We start from the raw sequence: 19,601 nt of genomic DNA on the forward strand, positions 1-19,601 counted from the left end.
ACGCATTTGTTCACAAAGTGGTGACCCTCGCCCCATCCTTGTTTGTGAATGACTGAACATTTCATGGAAGCTGCTTTTATACCCAAGCATGGCACCCACCTGTTCCCAATTAGCCTGTTCACCTGTGGGATGTTCCAAATAAGTGTTTGATGAGTATTGCTCAACTTTCTCAGTCTTTTTTGCCACCTGTGCCAGCTTTTTTGAGACATGTTGCAGGCATCAAATTCCAAAGCAGCTAATATTTGCAAAAAATAACCAAGTTTTCCAGTTCGAACGTTAAGTATCTTGTCTTTGCAGTGTATTCAATTAAATATAGGTTGAAAAGGATTTGCAAATCATTATATTCTGTTTTTATTTACGATTTACACAACGTGCCAACTTCACTGGTTTTGTACTTCTAATATTGAACTATTCAAAATTATGGCTGCAACTAATGATTAATTTGATAGTCGATTGTTCAACAACCACCTTAATGATTAGTCGAATAATTGTATAATAAAGTGAACACTTATTTATTGCCTCTAATTATTCCATCAACTTCTAAATGCAGCTTAAGTTATTTTAGGCGTGTGCTTACTAACAACAAAGATGACTACCGTATTTTTCGGAGCATAAGTCGCTCCGGAGTATAAGTCGCACCGGCCGAAAATGCACAATAAAGAAGGAAAAAAACATATATAAGTCGCACTGGAGTATAAGTCGCATTTTGGGGGGAAATTTACTTGATAAAACCCAACACCAAGAATACACATTTGAAAGGCAATTTAAAATAAATAAAGAATAGTGAACAACAGGCTGAATAAGTGTACGTTATATGACGCATAAATAACCAACTGAGAACGTGCCTGGTATGTTAACGTAACATATTATGGTAAGAGTCATTCAAATAACTATAACATATAGAACATGCTATACGTTTACCAAACAATCTGTCACTCCTAATCGCTAAATCCCATGAAATCTTATACGTCTAGTCTCTTACGTGAATGAGCTAAATAATATTTGATATTTTACGGTAATGTGTTAATAATTTTACACATAAGTCGCTCCTGAGTATAAGTCGCACCCCCGGCCAAACTGAAAAAAACTGCGACTTATAGTCCGAAAAATACGATAATTCATTCATAAATACTGTATTTATTTTTACTGTATTTTACTGTGCTGCTCATTCAGCTGTTCCAAAAATTGAAATTACTAACAAAATGTTGTCCATTTTAAAGAAAGGAAAGGCAAAGTGCTAAAAAAAATAAAAAATAACTTTGTTTACATATTCAAAAAATAGAACAAACAAAACACAAAATCTAACTTATTCAGGAAGAAAAGTATTTTGTGACGTTTAAAAAGCTGCACACTAGTATATTGACAATTGATTAAATTTTGCAAGTTTTACCACTCTAATATATTCAATGTGTAGAATTTTATATTTGATTAATTCTTAAAATATTGGCTATTTAATAGATTGTATGTTTAATCGTATGATACCTTCGCATTGTTGCCTGTCAGTCTGTCTGTCTTTCTGTTTTTTGAAACTTTTATTAGTAGATTGCACAGTACAGTACATATTCCGTACAATTGACCACCCGAATAAGTTTTTCAACTTGTTTAAGTCGGGGCGGGGTTAAGGGGGAGGAGTATATTTATAGCTAGAATTCACTGAAATTAAAGTATTTCTTTTATTTATTTTTATATATATATATATATATATATATATATATATATATATATATATATATATATATATATATATATACTAACTGTAGTGTACTTGCTGCTTACTTTAAAAAAAAATAACACTTACCTTTCACTATTTGAGTAGCTTTTGTTCTGCCATTTGAGTACTGGCGAGCAATCTCTGAATCCGGGAACATATCTTTCACGCATTTGTTGAAAACATCCGCAAATGAGAACGGAATGTTGCTTGCAAGGTGGCCCATAATACTGCGTTGCCGCCGACTTGTGCTTCTCTGACCGTTCGTGAGTGACTATATCCATTCGGCCACCGTGTTATGGGTTATAGATAAACTTATGGATAACGGAGACATATATAATAGTCTCCTTTTCAGGTGAGAGGACGCTAAACGCAGCGCTTTTAAGGCACGCCCCCAATATTGTTTGTCAGTCTGGAAATTGCCGTAGTTTTGAAGCAATGCATGATGGGAATCCGGATGTTGTGTGTCAGTGCATTAACGTGCCGGCTGGAATAAACACACGCTGAGATATAGTTCCGTGCCTGCCTACTTTATGGGTTATAGATAAACCTATGGATAACGGAGACATATATAATAGTCTCCTTTTCAGGTGAGAGACGACGCTAAAGGCAGTGCCTTTAAGGCACGCCCCCAATATAGTTGTCCGGCTGGAAATCGGGAGATTTTCGGGAGAATGGTTGCCCCGGGAGATTTTCGGGAGAGGCACTGAAATTCGGGAGTCTCACGGAAAATTCGGGAGGGTTGGCAAGTATGGATGCAACTTCCTGTGAACCATGTGGCTGCACATTTTTCAGAGGGTTCATGTGTAACACAACTAAGTAAAACCCAGGGACATTACTAAAGTGGGACTTTCATTTCAATTATTTGTGTTTGTTTTCATGAAAATCAAGCAAAATTTTAGTTGGGATAAGGAGTAGGACAAATATGTATGAACATAACATTTTTAAAGGATTTCAATTATTATATTTTATTCTAAGTTCTAGTTTAAGCAGGGACAGGCAAAAAATGCTACTTTTCCAGTCTAAATTCATCATTTAAATTATATTTATTAAATATAAAATCTGATCACTGTGCAGGACACTTTTCTTGATAAGAATGTGTATTTTTTCATGTTTTGTCACTGTGCATTATTTCCTGGCACCGCTTCGGTGGAATGGCCCATCTATTATTATTTAAAAAGTGTGTTTGCACCTGTGTTTGTGCAAAAGGACCACTCGGAGTCAGCTGTTGGTGTCGCTGCCACCATGGCGCACGAAATAGGCCATAACTTTGGAATGAGTCATGACAGCGTTGGATGCTGCCAGGCCAAAGATGAGGACGGGGGTTGCATCATGGCAGCTGCTACTGGGTAATTAAGCTCAACTCTTTTTTTTCTTGCCTTCCTACACGGGTCATAAGTCAAAGTGTAGTATTTTGGAAAATACACAAGAAATGTGTGCTATTATGATATTATATAATGTCAAATGTTATCAGGCAGTTGACGACCAGGCGAACAGTATACCATTATGATTTTAAGGGACGGATAACTCAAACATTCCAAATTAATTCCTGTATTTGCACTTTTATCCAGATCTTCACCAACATATAATGTGTTGTTCTTTGTTGTATAGATCTATTTTTTTTACTGAAATTGGTTGTTAGCATGCCTAGTAATAGGTTGTATGGATCATTAGTTGAGGTTTTGTGCGCCTGTTCTGTTGTACAGTCATTTAATGGGCCGTTAAAGATCCATGTGTGTGCCTTAGGAAAGGATCAAATTGGTCCTAAAATTGTGATTTATTTACTCTAAAAAAATTTATATTTGTTTATGTATCTATGCCAGCTACATATACAATATTTTTATTATGTAAAATATGAGCCTTAGTTCTATAAAGGTTGGGAAACACTGCTTGCTCAGGTATGGGTATAACAATATGTTTCTTGTTAAGCCTGGTTTGGCTCTTTCTAATATTTTCCTTTCCTCGTATTCCATCCATCTTGTCCCGTATTGCTAAGTAATTTAATTAAAATACTGTGTATTATTGTATCAACCAGGGCTGTTTTTTTTACACAACTGCAGAGTGCACTAGTTGTCTATTTGAGGAAAGACATTAATCAGTTCCTCCAGGAATTTGCGATTTCGCGATCGTGCCAATTCATGCAAATTCAACCGATCCTCGCAAATTATGCGCAGCTTTGCAATTTTGTCCAATGCCGGCAACTGCCCCGCACAATTTGGCCAATCGAATTAGTTTTTGACGCACATGTCCTTCATTGACGTCCCACTGGGTTGTGAGTTTTTCCTTGCCCTTATGTGGGTTCTGTACCGCGGATGTCGTTGTGGCTTGTGCAGCCCTTTGAGACACTTGTGATTTAGAGCTATGTACGTAAATAAACATTGATTGATTGATTGATCTAATCAAAACATTGTTTCTTGTGTAGACGAAGCAGGAACAACCATGTGTAACAGTATGTCAAGTCTTTATTGCTCAAACAGCACAATTGTCATCCTCCTGCATAGTTCAAAAAATAAAAAATAAAAAAAACCTGGAGGGACTGGTTAATTGAGAGAGGCTTTTAAATGAATTTGTACAATATTATGAGCAGATTACATTGCTGCACTGTGATTAATGTAGTCTGACTCTGGCACAAAATCAGATTAAGCTACCCGTCACTCTAGGCTGGACAAGATAAGATTTTTTTTTTTGTCGTGTTTGGTTTAAACTCACCCTAAAATGAAGCTTTACAGGTGCCATGTATGTGCGCAATGTTAATTACTGCCACATTTACCAAATCAAATTCATATTGTGTTAAACATAGTTGGCCAATAAAGCTGATTCTGTACATGGGCATGTCATTTTTTAATGAGGTTAGGGTGGCAAAAGAATTGTTTCAAATTACTCAAGTGAACAGTGCACCCACTAATTCATGGAGGCCACTATTTGAGGAAACATGGTTCTTCTACTACCACAAACAGTAAACATGTTGTTAAATTGTTAAAACTTGTTAAATTGTTAAACACTGTGCGATTCAACAACTCCTTCATTCCGCACTCCATCCAGCTGTATAATCACTCGCCATACAGCAATAGATGATATCTGTCTATTACCTGACCGCTTCTATGTTAGCTACCTCTCTTTGTTTATAATGTATATTTTCTGCTGGATCTACTCTCTTTTTTATGCTGCCCTTTTTTTTGCTACATCTGTTACATATACTGTAATATTCCATCCATCCATTTTCTACCGCTTATTCCCTTCGGGGTCACGGGGGGCGCTGGAGCCTATCTCAGCTACAATTGTACATGGTAATTGGGATTTGTTATATATTGTATGGTAAATGGTAAATGGGTTGTACTTGTATAGCGCTTTTCTACCTTTTTTTAAGGAACTCAAAGCGCTTTGACACTATTTCCACATTCACCCATTCACACACACACATTCACACACTGATGGCGGGAGCTGCCATGCATGGCGCTAACCAGGCCCATCAGGAGCAAGGGTGAAGTGTCTTGCTCAAGGACACAACGGACGTGACTAGGATGGTAGAAGGTGGGGATTGAACCAGTAACCCTCAGATTGCTGGCACGGCCACTCTCCCAACTTCGCCACGCCGATAATAATATAATATATCAGTATATATTATATACTGTAAAATATAATATGTAAATATTGCATATATGTTATATTTTATATTTCTACTGTGGTACATTTTTTGTCTACTTTATACCTTTTGTTTTCGCCCTCTTTTTGTGCCCTTGTGTGCATTATCCTTTCCATCCTTTGTAACTGAGCTACTGTGTGGAACAATTTCCCTGGTGGATCATTAAAGTTTGTCTAAGTGTACGTCCAGAGGTGGGTAGAGTAGCCAGAAATTGTACTCAAGTAAGAGTACTGTTACTTTAGAGATTTATTACTCAAGTAAAAGTAAGGAGTAGTCACACAAATATTTACTTGAATAAAAGTAAAAAGTATGTTGTGAAAAAACTACTCAAGTACTGAGTAACTGATGAGTAACCTGTTCGTTTAATGATGACGGCAACAAATAATGCACAAAATCATAAAAATAGCAATGAGCAAATTCAGAGCCAGGAATATCTTTTAAGCAACTAAAACAATAATATATATTAAATAATAATACATTAATATAAAAAAAATTAAGGCAAATTGAGCCACAATAACTTAACAGCACCATAGGCTCAGTAGGCAGAGATTACAAAGGAAAATAACAAGTTAGCCTTTACGCAATCCATAAACTGATAGGTGTGGGCTGCGCCTGGGAACACACTGATTGGTGTTTCTATGCATGAGTGTGTGTGTGTGTGTGTGTGCGACTGTGCGTGTGTGTGTGTGTGTGTGTGTGTGTGTGTGTGTGTGTGTGTGTGTGTGTGTGTGTGTGTGTGTGTGTGTGTGTGTGTGTGTGTGTGTGTGTGTGTGTGTGTGTGTGTCTATGAGGCTGCAGTGCGTTAATAAATGTCCCCACACGATGTACATTTGACAGTGATTCATAGCAGGGAAGCTAACATCAGCCTACGGTGACAGCCAAAATATCTACTAACGTTACTTACCGCGATGTGCTTCCTCAAATTTAACGTTGAGTCCATGCAAGCTTAAGCTTGTTAATCATGTGACCGCCTGGCTCTGTTTGATTGGTGAAACGGAGTCAAACGTCACCAGTGACTGCATTTGATTGGTGAAACGGAGGCATGCTATAGATCCTACTTTGAAGGTCTGTCTGACAAACCAAAACAAACAAAGCGTGCATTAACAGATCGATAAAAATCAGTAGCGAGTAGCGAGCTGAATGTAGATAAATGGAGCGTTTCTTCTCTATAAATATACTCAAGTAAAAGTAAAAGTATGTTGCATTAAAACTACTCTTAGAAGTACAATTTATCCCAAAAGTTACTCAAGTAGATGTAACGGAGTAAATGTAGCGTGTTACTACCCACCTCTGTCTACGTCTAAATTAACACTTCACTTTGCAAAACTGAGCATTGTCTTGATTGATCGCCTTTACGGGTTCACTCTCTCTCTTTCAGACACCCTTTCCCACGCGTGTTTAACGCTTGTAACATGCGGGAGCTGAATAGCTACCTGAGCTCAGGAGGAGGCAAGTGTCTGTTCAACGTACCTAACACCAGATCCATGTACGGAGGGCAGCGCTGTGGCAACGGCTACCTGGAGGATGGCGAGGAATGTGACTGTGGCGAGGAGGAGGTCGGTTTGTGTCTTCTTCTCCTGTTTGTCTTTGTGATGCTCCGGACTCATATAAGGTGACTTTTGCACAGGAGTGTACCAGTCCCTGCTGTAACGCAAACAACTGCACTTTAAAAGCCGGAGCCGAGTGCGCTCATGGCGTCTGCTGCCATGACTGCAAGGTAGCGACAGACTGACAGTCATGTGACAGATTTCACATCAACTCTAACGTTAATACGGTGTGCTGTTCAAGCTGAAGAGTCCCGGGGTGCTGTGTCGTGCCACATCTGGTCAGTGTGACCTGCCAGAGTACTGTGACGGAAAGGCGGAGTCTTGTCCTGCAAACTTTTATTTGGTGGACGGGACGTCGTGTGCAGACGGGAAGGCTTACTGCTACACTGGCATGTGTCTCACACTGGAGCAACAGTGCCGCTCGCTGTGGGGACGAGGTGGGTACCCTGCATTCATACTCACTATATGTCCTTTTTACCTTAAAAACTTTGGAAAAGCTCATTTTGGTTGCATGTTGTTTACAATAATTGCATATACCGTACTTTCCGCACTTAAAATCATTTATTTTCTCAAAACTCGACAGTGCGCCTTATAACCCGGTGCGCCTAATGTACGGAATAATTCTGGTTTTGCTTGCCGACTTCAAAGCAATTTTATTTGATACATGGTGAAAATATAAGTGTGACCCGTAGATGGCAGTCAAACATAAGAGATACGTGTAGACTGCACTATGATGGCAATATGACTCAAGTAAACAACACCAACATTTTATATGTTCCATTGAAAATATAGAACATTACACACGGCGCTCAAAAATCCATCAAAATGTTTTAGTACGACTTTGGTAAGCTATGAAGCCGTACCGCTTGATGGATTGTCGGCACATTAAACATGCAGGTATTATTATGGTGTGTGTATAAGGTAAGACATATCTGGCGTTTTGTTTCGCAAGATTATGCAAAAGCACTTTTCTTACCTTCTAGTACCTGCTGATCTGTATTTGGGATCTGCATGAATCCTGAAAAATTGTGTGCTTCTTCTTCTTATGACTCCTTTAATGCGCCCTATAATCTGGTGCGCCTTATATATGAAAAAACATCAAAAATAGATCATTCATCGGCAGTGAGCTTTATAATCCGGTGCGACCTATGGTCCGGAAAATACGGTAGGTAGGGTCAAATGAGACAAAATTAATTAAAAAAAAAACAAAACTTATTTAAATGCGTCATTAATTAAATGTACGATTACATTTAATTATTCAATATTTTAAATTATTTCAATATTTGATTATTTTTAAAATATGGTACCGTATTTTTCGGACTGTAAGTCGCAGTTTTTTTCATAGTTTGGCCGGGGGTGCGACTTATACTCAGGAGCGACTTATGTGTGAAAATATTAACACATTACCGTAAAATATCAAATAATATTATTTAGCTCATTCACGTAAGAGACTATACGTATAAGATTTCATGGGATTTAGCAATTAGGAGTGACAGATTGTTTGGTAAACGTATAGCATGTTCTATATGTTATAGTCAGTGTTGGGACTAACGCGTTACTTTGTAACGCGTTACTGTAACGCCGTTAGTTTCGGCGGTAACTAGTAATCTAACGCGTTATTTTTTATATTCAGTAACTCAGTTACTGTTACTACATGATGCGTTACTGCGTTATTTTACGTTACTTTTAATGTAGTATAAAGTGTGTTAGTGTCGTAGTTCTGATTGATTGATTGATTGATTGAGACTTTTATTAGTAGGTTGCACAGTGAAGTACATATTCCGTACAATTGACCACTAAATGGTAACACCCGAATAAGTTTTTCAACTTGTTTAAGTCGGGGTCCACTTAAATTGATTCATGATACAGATATATACTATCATATATACTATCATCATAATACAGACATCACACAAGATAATCACATTGAATTATTTACATTATTTACAATCAGGGGTGTGGAGGGGGGGATATGGACATCAAGTAGTGGACATAGAGAGAGAGAGAGAGAGAGAGAGAGAGATCAGAAGGCATAAGAAAAAGAAAATGTATCTGCATTCTTCTTGTGTCACAAACCGGAGAAGAGAGACCTGCGCTCTGTGTGTGTGTCTGAGTGTGGGGGGAGAGAGAGGAGGGGGGCGGGGGCGTGTCTGATCATGGCGGAGCTGCAGTCGAGTTTGTTGGAGATATTTTCACTACTTTTCTTTTGTCGAGCACAAAGAAAATAACATTTTAGTTAAATGTAAATTGTGCTTTGGATCAAAGATCCCATCTACTGCCCAAAACAGCAATTCAAATCTGCTTAAACAAGCTACATAAGCAACATGCTTCCACGTAGCTAGTAAAGAGAGACAGAGACTCCGATGCCACTTTCCCACCACCACTTAAGGCAGACCTGGGCATTCTGCGGCCCTTTGTGCGTCCCTGTCCAGCCCGCGTGAGGCCAATTATAAATTACAAAATAAATTTTAGAAAGTATCTATGTCGAGTGATGCTTTTGTTTTGAAAATCGTTATTTGTATTACTTCCGTGTGGACGTATGCGTGTGCGTGATTGTGAGTGAATGTGAACAGCTGCAATCACTAATTACAAAATAAAGTTGAAAAAACATCTATGTCGTGCGCGCAATACAACTGTGCTGCTTTCATTTTGAAAAGTATTATTTATGGGCGTGTGTCCGTGTGTAACCTGCGAGTGAAGGTGCACATGCAGCGACAAGTGATGCACGGTTTACACCCGAGACGCTAAAAAGAGAAAAGTTGATGAAGAATGGCGTGTTTCCAACAAGACATGGACTGCAAAGCAACTTTCCCTCTAAGGTGCGTGCCTGCGCAATTGCGCACTGCTCAAGCGTCTGCTGCGCACAGCAAATATATGCCGCGCACCAAATCAAATCTCATCTGAATTCTAAACAAAATAAACATATTTATTCTATGTAATTTTACCATACCATACCATACCAACTTTATTTATAAAGCCCTTTAAAAACAACCACAGTTGAAAAACAAAGGGCTGTACACCACAAAGAAATAAAGGCAAAGGACAGACTAAAAAATAAAATTTAAAACAGAAGTAAAATACACATTAAAAAAGCAAATACAAAATTACCCTAAGAACAATTTTGTTAGATAAAAAGCAGTTAAAAAAGTTAAAAGTTAAAAACAGTTTAAAGTCTCATGCTGGGTTAAAAGCCAGTGAATAAAAATGGGTTTTAAGAAGGCCAAGTTGCAATGCAACTTTGAGTGACAGTGACAACAAGCGGCCCTAACGGTGTTCGTCAACACTGTTCAATTGAACACCATTCAATGGGTGAGGGCCGACATCCGGGCAACTGAGCTACATACGGGTTCTTCGAGCCATAGCAACCAGACTGGCGTTGAAAACAAACCGTTGCCATTACTCTTTAACCTGTCGACCTACGCTGGTTAAACCCGTCATTCTGCCTCCAAAATGCCGAAAAACTGTGTTGTTTTTGGTTGTGCTAACCACAACAGGAAACAGGGAAAACAAAGGTTGTATTTTGTTCTGCCAAAGCGTGATAAAAGCCCACAGAGACGAGACAAATGGCTCGCAGCTTAATTTACACTGGGAAAACGAGGACAGTTCTCACTGGAGTCCCCCAAAGTCCCGGGTCGTATGTTCGGATCACTTCGTTTCTGGTAAACATAAGGAACAAAAATCCACCTTCTTAACCACAACTTGGCTATACGTCCGTGCTAATGTTGTACTTGTTGAATTTGTACCTTATAACGTTCGACAGCTGAAGTTGTTGTTGTACAAAAATAACATGCGGTATATACTATATAGTCTATAGCCTAGCTAGCTATTTTCGAAAACCGGACAACGAGAGGATACCAAAGGCAGCGTTAAGATGGACACCACCGGGAAAACGTAAGCCAGGGCGGCCAAAGAACACCTGGCGAAGAACAGTTGAAGGGGAGCTGAAAGAGATGAAGCTTACATGGGGCGAGGCACAGAGACGAGCACAGCAGCGAGATGAATGGCGTCGAGTTGTCGAAGCCTTATTTCCCATCCGGGAAGAAGAGGATTAAGTTAAGTAAGTAATATACTATATAGTCTATAGCCCAGCTAGCTATTTTCGAAAACCGGTTTCGTTTAAATTTGCACTTAACAGTTGGGTTTTTAAAAACCAATAAACCTTATAATTTTCATGTTGCCATTCAATACATGTAGCCCTCAAATCTCTCAATATTTTATACAGTAACACTTGATCTTGTTGTTGATAACCTCCGCGTCTCTTTCTTAGTAGCGCGCAGGCTAAGCTAACTAGCAAGCTAAGCTAAGCCTGAGAAGCTTTAAAGTTCACTGAGACGAGTCTGACGCAAATAATACATTTTCGTTTTTTCACACGATATGCGAATAAGTAAAAATGCGTAAATGAAGGATTTAACGCCGACTTCCAAGCCACAACGCTCGTTAAATGCTTTTTCTGTCAATGCTGTGTTCGCTGTGAGCTGGTTTGTTTTCAACGAATTCCCGGTTGCTAGGGGATTGGTAGGCGGAAGTGACGTAGGTCCGCCCTGACCCATTATTGTAACGTCTATCGAGATCCTTCGAGGACAGGAATGATATCGATCACTTTATTGAGCAAAACTGTTTATATTCGGACATAACCACACCAAAAACATGAGTAAAACACTACTATCTCGAAAAAGTAGTCCTTTTCTGCCGTATAAACCAGGCCAAAACCAACTTGTCATATGTCACCAACACGCATAGCACTAAACCACTGGTGCGTTTATGGCCACACAAAAAGTCGGACAACTCAAACACCACACAAAGTTACACTATGACTCCTCAGTCATACGTGTGCTTATTTTACTGTCATTTATTATTAATGTTAATTTATTTATATTAGTCATGGAATGCTGTTACACACACTATGTTGAAGTATTACTATTATTATTATTATTATTATTATTATTTATCTTACGGTATACATCAAAAATAATATTGAGCAAAATTTAATTGAAATATTGTCGATGTGGCCCTCCAGCAGTGCTCGGGTTGCTCATGCGGCCCCCGGTAAAAATTAATTGCCCACCCCTGACTTAAGGATTAACTCTGCCTCTGCTCATCATTCAGCACTGAAGGTACACACTCTGTCAATCAATGTTCCCTCTAATTGTTCATGTGTGAGCAAACGCAAAAAGTCCCTGAGCATTGAGTGGAGCCCATGTGAGCAACATCAGACATGCACACTGTGGCTACACCAGCAGCACACCTGTCCCAAACCTGACTAAATAACAAGTTTAATCTCCATCCATCCATCCATTTTATACCGCTTGTCCCTTTCGGGGTCGCTGGAGCCTATCTCAGCTGCATTCTGGCGGAAGGCGGTGTACCCCCTGGACAAGTCCCCACCTCATCGCAGGGCCAACACAGATAGACAGACAACATTCTCTTATTATTATAATGAAATGACAGCTGTCATTTCCTTTTCTAATATAAGTGTTTAGGCCCACTTACAATGACAATAACAGCAAATATTGTTTTTCATGAACTGTGTACTTGTATTGTTTGTCTGGGTTGAGGTCCTGCTTTGGAAATAATTTGTACCCCTTTCAGACATTGCATTTAGTTCCCATTAAAACATTCACATGTTGCACAATGAGATGTAAGCAGGGGATCATGTGTACATTCCTGCAACTTCATGTTTGTAAAAAATATATTTTTATGAGTATTTATTTAATATACTAATAGCATTTCATGATTAATATTTATAAATTAAGATTCCTAATAAATGACACTAGAATAAGCACACATTTGATTGGTAAATAATAGTGTAACGACCTGGAATGACACTTTATGTGTGGTGTTGGAGTTGTCCGACTTTTTGTGTGGCTGTAAACGCAACACTGGCTAAGTGCCATATGTGCATGTGTTGGCGCAAGTGAGAAAGAGCGAGCGGCTGCTGTTGATATAACAACGTTGCTGTTGATCTAACAAAGTTGCTTTTGGTCTGGTTTGTACTGCAGAAAATGACCACTTTTGCTAGATATCATTTTTTTTACTAATGTTTTGGTGATGTGTTTATGGCCGACAATAAAGAGTTTTGCTCAGTAAAGTGATGGATGGAATTCATGTCCTCAAAGCGTCTCGACAGACGTTACAATATTTGAACAATGATGACGAAAACTGTTTTCTCTGTCGTGTCCGTGTCGTGTTGAAAATTGTTATGCGCTTATTTTTTTATTTGATTTTGTGCGTGGCATAGATTTGCCGTGCGCAGAGGACGCTTGAGCAGTGCGCAATTGCACAGGCGCGGCGCACCTTAGAGGGAACCTTGCTGTCAATTCTCTTATATACTCTTTCATCCTAGACTTCTAGAGTGGTTGACTATCACATCACTCAAAATGTATAGACTATAAAGTTCACAAACATAAAGAGGGATTTTAGTGGGCCAGGCCAATCTTTCCTTATCTCTAAACTAAAACTGGGGAAATGTGACATGATTTTGTGTCAGAATTCTTTGAGGAAAAAATGCCTGGTTAGGCTTTGTGTATGTAAAAATAAAGTTAAAGTACTTATTTGGTTTACAGCTATGTTGTTATTATGCTGTTTGTTACTTATGTAAGTTATGTTGCAGCTATTTAAAATAGTTTTGTCAATTTGTTCTGGCCAGAAACAAATTGGCCTTTGTAACATATCTTTGTCTTTGTGTGTTGTATGTAGACCACATTGCTTAGCAGAGTTCAGTGGTGCAAATGCATGTCAAGTTGATCAACACATTGTATTATTCTGCAGTGCAATAACAGTACTGAAATGAAGGCTAAAGGGCATTAATGGGAGCTTTAAAAAAAAAGAAGAAAAAAATAAGTAACTAAATAGTTACTTTTCAAAGTAACACATTACTTTTTGGTGTAAGTAACTGAGTTAGTAACTGAGTTACTTTTGAAATGAAGTAACTAGTAACTATAACTAGTTACTGGTTTTCATTAACTAACCCAACACTGGTTATAGTTATTTGAATGACTCTTACCATAATATGTTACGTTAACAAACCAGGCACATTCACAGTTGGTTATTTATGCGTCATATAACGTACACTTATTCAGCCTGTTGTTCACTATTCTTTATTTATTTTAAATTGCCTTTCAAATGTCTATTCTTGGTGTTGGGTTTTATCAAATAAATTTCCCCAAAAAATGCGACTTATACTCCAGTGCTACTTATATATGTTTTTTTTCTTCTTTATTATGCATTTTCGGCCGGTGTGACTTATACTCCGGAGCAACTTATACTCCGAAAAAGACGGTACTATATTTACCACCTACAGTATGAGAGAACTGCAAGTACTTCCCAAATTAACCACAAAAGGGGGCTAATGTAACTACCAGCTATCGAGCGTTGTGCACTCTTTGAGACTTGATGTTCATTCTTAAACCTTGCAGTAATCCCAAATGGTCTTTGACTTGAAACTAATGACATTTTAATTGTATTACTGTAGTTCAGTACGACATTATTCTCAAACTTCAGATCACCTAATGACACCAAGGCCCATGCTTAAAACAAAGAGGGGTCATGCAGATTTGTGCTTCGTTCTTCCTTTAGTTTGGTATTTTGATACTTTGGTATCCCCTGATGTGGGACCTGAACCGAGGATGTCGTTGTGACTTGTGCAGCCCTTTGAGACACTTGTGATTTAGGGCTATATAAATAAACATTGATTGATTGATTGATATTTTGAACTTTATCATACAGGAATTTTAAACTGCAAACCTTTTGCAAGTTGCAGTATAAATTAGGGCTGTCAACGTTAACGCATGTGATTACCATACATGAATGAAAATTAATCACAGTGTTTTGTTTTGACCGCCGGAAGGCAGCGGACATTTCACAGGCAGTGATGATGTCACACGCCAGTGTGATGATAGTTAGAGCGATGTGCTCTGCGACCTTCAAACCAAACTCCGATGGAACTTTAGATAAAACTGAGGTAATCAGTTAGTATTGCAGCGACAAACTTTCTTATCGCCTCACATCAAGTTTAAAATAGTGTCTTAAAGTGAACATGAAAGTGAGGATGGCGTCGCTAGCCTGAATGCCAAATGGACAGCAACAGAGGACAACAATTAATGCTTGTTGAGTTTATCTCAGTTCACCACAGATACCTTTAACAATGTCTTTTGGAAATGCACAGCCAACGCACACAGGACATTAACATCTGTGAGGGCCAAGTGCAGCAAGATGTCCTTTATGTCGCCAACTAACGTCGTACAAACCAGAATTAGTTTGTACAAAAAATAAATCAGCGCAGTCATCTGAAAAAGTATATAAGTTTATTTGTGTAGCCAAGGTTTTGTAATTAGATGAAGCCCAGCAGAAAAAAAACATAATGAGGGAATCGAGAGGCACGTTCTTTATTGACAACCGTCACGTCTTTTGTCAACACACTGGCTTCTCGTCAAGGCGTCTTCTCTCTCACACACACACACACACAGTTGTTGAGCTTGACTGTGTTGACACTTTTAAGAAACATTTGAAGACTTCTCTTTTTAGTAAAGCTTTTACTGAATGCACCTTTTAACTACGATTTTTAATCCACTTTCATCCTTTTTTATGATGTTGCCCCTGTTGTTTTCATTGAATTGTTTTAATTCACCTATGTTTTGTTCAGCCCGTAGTGATTTTATCTGTGAAAAGCGCTTTATAAATAAAATGTACTTAATTACCTAAATTAAGGAAGAGTAAATGCAGATGTAAATTGTACACTTGTGTAAATTGTGCAATTGTACGGAGCCCCTTAAGGGACATAGGGGAAAAAATGTTTTTAATAATTTTTATTTATTTATTTGATTTTTTTTAGACAGGTATCTCGTGCGCACAAGATAGTTTCTTGTGCACACGAGAAACTTTTTATAAAGTTATAAAAAAAATAAAAATAAAAATTTATAATTGTTTTATTTTTTATTTTTTTAGACATGTATCTCATGCGCACGACAAACATGTCTAAAAAAAAATTTAAAAAATGTTTAATAAAATAAATACAAAAAATTCCCCCATGTCCCTTTAGGGGCTCCGTACAATTGTAAACTTGTTTGTTAGTTAATATACTGTACATTTGCTATATTATTGCAGCGACTTTCAAAAAGTGCACCTAATTCTTAATATACTTACTGTCACCAAGTTTTGAGCAAATCAATGACTTGCAGTTCAGTAAAACATTTAAAACACGTTTATTCTCACTACCAAATTGCATTTGTACCCAAATATTGGGGTATTTTCTTTAGCAAGTTTTATTTATGCAAGCAAGTAATAACCTGTGATTAATCATGATTAATCACAGTTCAAAAGTGTGATTAATCTGATTTAAAAGAATATTCACTTGACAGCCTTAGTATAAATATATAATCTACATATCCATGCATACATTTATGGAAGGTCAAATGATGCAAATTCAAATAAATACATACATCTAATTACTTGTGTCATTAATTATATTTGGAATCAAACACATAAATGTGTTAATAAATGTGACATGATTGAATGGGGACAGTGGCGACAGTCTGTTTTCACGTCCGCTTTCCCACAATAAAAACAGCGTGCCTGCCCAATCACGTTATAACTGTAGAATGATCGAGGGCGAGTTCTTGGTTTCTTATGTTGGTTTATTGTTAGGCAGTTTCATTAACGTCCTCCCAGCGCGGTAACAACACACAACAACAGCAGTCACGTTTAGTCTACCGTAAAGCTGTTCGTCTTTGTGACACTCTTAAACAGGACAATACTGCCATCTACTGGATAGCCTCCAGAACACTGAATTTCAAGTATTTCTTTTATTTATATGTATAATAAAATATATATATATATATATATATATATATATATATATATATATATATATATATATATATATATATATATATATATATATATATATATATATATATATATATATATATATATATATATATAGCTAGAATTCACTGAAAGTCAAGTATTTTATATATATATATATATATATATATATATATATATATATATATATATATATATATATATATATATATATATATATATTATATATATATATATATAATATATACACAGTATGAAATACTTGAGTTGGTGAATTCTAGTTTAAAAATATTCCCCTCTTAACCACTCCCTTAACCACACCACCTACCACGCCCCCGTCCCAACCACCCCCCCCCCCCCCCCGCCCCACCCCCGACCACACCCCCTCACCCCCCACCTCCCAGTATCGGAGGTCTCAAGGTTGGCAAGTATGATTATAGTTATTTGAATGACTCTTACCATAATATGTTACGTTAACATACCAGGCACATTCTCAGTTGGTTATTTATGCATCATATAACGTACACTTATTCAGCCTGTTGTTCACTATTCTTTATTTTTTTTAAATTGCCTTTCAAATGTTTATTCTTGATGTTGGATTTTATCAAATACATTTCCCCAAAAATGCGACTTATACTCCAGTGCAACTTATATATGTTATTTTCCTTCTTTATTATGCATTTTCAGCCGGTGCGACTTATACACCGGAGCGACTTATACTCCGAAAAATACGGTACTTTATTAACCCAAATATAAAACAGCATGTCTCATATTCAGGGTCTGAATTTTTTATACAGTGTGAGTCAAAGCTTACAAAAATAGGAGTCATCTAATATTCATTCTTATGTGAGCCACAGTGTATCTGCCATGGTTGCTTAAATATTCAAATGGGAAAAAATGCATTGACTTGTTATTGTTGTTGGAGGATGTCCATGTTCACGTGGAGGCTTTTCAGTGAAAGAACAGTGAAAGGTTGCCATCTGCTCTCCATCGGGTGGTCCAATAACACCATGTATGTGTGTGCGTGCGTTTGTGCGTCTGTGTGTGCGTGTTTTTTATGTTGTATGCAGATGGCCGTCCAGCTCCTGACGTGTGTTTTAAGAAGGTCAACGAGGCAGGAGACATGTATGGGAACTGTGGCAAAGATCTCTTTGGGAAGTACAGGAGCTGTAAGGACATGTGAGTTTTGTTTGTTTGCTTTATGTCGCATATTTGGATGTTTATTCACCTAAACCACCAAGAGGATGGGACATTAGCAGAAGTGGATGAAGCTGCATCCATAGGTTGCCTACAGCCACAGCTGGCATACCTAATGTTTTTAGACACGGCTTTCGTAGACTTTTCACCCAGCGACTGTAGACTAGGGAGAGAGTGTATTTATCTATTGGTCGTCCATCACGTGACAAACTGAATGAGGCGTCTTGCTTGTTTTGTGTCAGAGACGCCAAATGCGGGAAGATCCAATGTTTGTCCTCAGCATCCAAGCCGATAGAGAGCAATGCGGTGCGCATTGAGACCACCGTGAGTGTGGGCAACAAGAGGGTGCATTGCATGGGGACACACGTCTACAAGCCTGGTCAGAGAGACGAGGAGGCGCAGGGAGACACTTTGGACCCCGGCCTCGTCATGACGGGAACTAAATGTGGCGACGACTCGGTGAGACTAATAATTCATTCATCATATCTGCACACAGCTGCATTGTAATTTGCCTTATTGGTCATGACGTATTTTTAAAAGGCTAAAAAAAAAACGTTATTTGTATATTTTAAGAAGTGCTATTAAAGTTGTTGTTTTTTTCATCTGATTACCGTATTTTTCGGACTATAAATCGCTCCGGAGTATAAGTCGCACCAGCCGAAAATGCATAATAAATAAGGGAAAAAACATATATAAGTCGCACTGGAGTATACGTCGCATTTTTTGGGGAAATTTATTTGATAAAACCCAACACCAAGAATAGACATTTGAAAGGCAATTTAAAATAAATAAAGAATAGTGAACAACAGGCTGAATAAGTGTACTTTATATGACGCATAAATAACCAGCTGAGAATGTACCTGGTTTGTTAACGTAACATATTATGGTAAGAGTCATTCAAATGACTATAACATATAGAACATGCTATACGTTTACCAAACAATCTGTCACTCCTAATCGCTAAATCCCATGAAATCTTATACGTCTAGTCTCTTACGTGAATGAGCTAAATAATATTATTTGATATTGTACGGTAATGTGTTAATAATTTCACACATAAGTCGCTCCTGAGTATAAGTCGCACCCCCGGCCAAACTATGAAAAAAACTGCGACTTATAGTCCGAAAAATACAGTAATCACACTTTTGCGTTTTGATTAATCACAGTAAATGACTTCCATGCATAATTATAATGAACTTTTAAAAAACTTCAATATTTTGACACAAATGCAATTTTATTGTCGGAATGTCATACAGGAAAATGTTCAACTTGAATGCACGTCCTTGTTCAAAACAAATTCATCTAAAGTCCCATCTGGGTGTACTTTGAATTTAATTTAGCATCCGCGGTTAAAGGACCCATAGACCGACATTTCACTAACAACTGCTTTTTATGTATTTTTGCTCCTGAAAATGAATCTGGCAGCAAAAAATAAATAAAATGTCTTCCTTGCTCTTCCATAAACACCATAGCCTGTGTTTCCTAATGCTCTTCCAGCATTTCCTTAAGCATTTTTAGGACAACATCAGTAGAGTAAGACGCAAAATAGAATACTAGCGGCCTACATTCTTTTGCTCTCGATTTTGAATTTCAGGTCTGCTCATTTTTCTATGTTTTTCCGCAGGCTCTGAATTTAATCCAAACTCCGACCAAAACCCTTCTTATTCAAAGTCAAAATTATTTA

At 37.7% G+C, this 19,601-nt stretch overlaps 2 protein-coding genes across 5 annotated transcripts in view; one reads left to right on the top strand and one right to left on the bottom strand.

Annotated features, from left to right (window-relative positions):
• The window catches only part of LOC133649000 (uncharacterized), a 1,204,785-nt gene that overhangs the window by 434,345 nt on the left and 750,839 nt on the right, over positions 1 to 19,601 (bottom strand). The gene's annotated exons all lie outside the window — the stretch shown is intronic.
• Positions 1 to 19,601, top strand: part of adam19b (ADAM metallopeptidase domain 19b) — a 42,787-nt gene that overhangs the window by 12,187 nt on the left and 10,999 nt on the right. For all 4 annotated transcript variants that reach the window (XM_062043748.1, XM_062043747.1, XM_062043750.1 and 1 more), the window contains exons 8-13: positions 2,918 to 3,057; positions 6,730 to 6,907; positions 6,979 to 7,068; positions 7,140 to 7,335; positions 17,791 to 17,899; positions 18,160 to 18,376. In XM_062043748.1, coding sequence (XP_061899732.1) covers positions 2,918 to 3,057; positions 6,730 to 6,907; positions 6,979 to 7,068; positions 7,140 to 7,335; positions 17,791 to 17,899; positions 18,160 to 18,376 — 930 coding nt within the window. The remainder of the gene's footprint in view (positions 1 to 2,917; positions 3,058 to 6,729; positions 6,908 to 6,978; positions 7,069 to 7,139; positions 7,336 to 17,790; positions 17,900 to 18,159; positions 18,377 to 19,601) is intronic.

Source organism: Entelurus aequoreus, linkage group LG04 (assembly GCF_033978785.1).
Source record: "Entelurus aequoreus isolate RoL-2023_Sb linkage group LG04, RoL_Eaeq_v1.1, whole genome shotgun sequence".
Taxonomy (NCBI): domain Eukaryota; kingdom Metazoa; phylum Chordata; class Actinopteri; order Syngnathiformes; family Syngnathidae; genus Entelurus; species Entelurus aequoreus.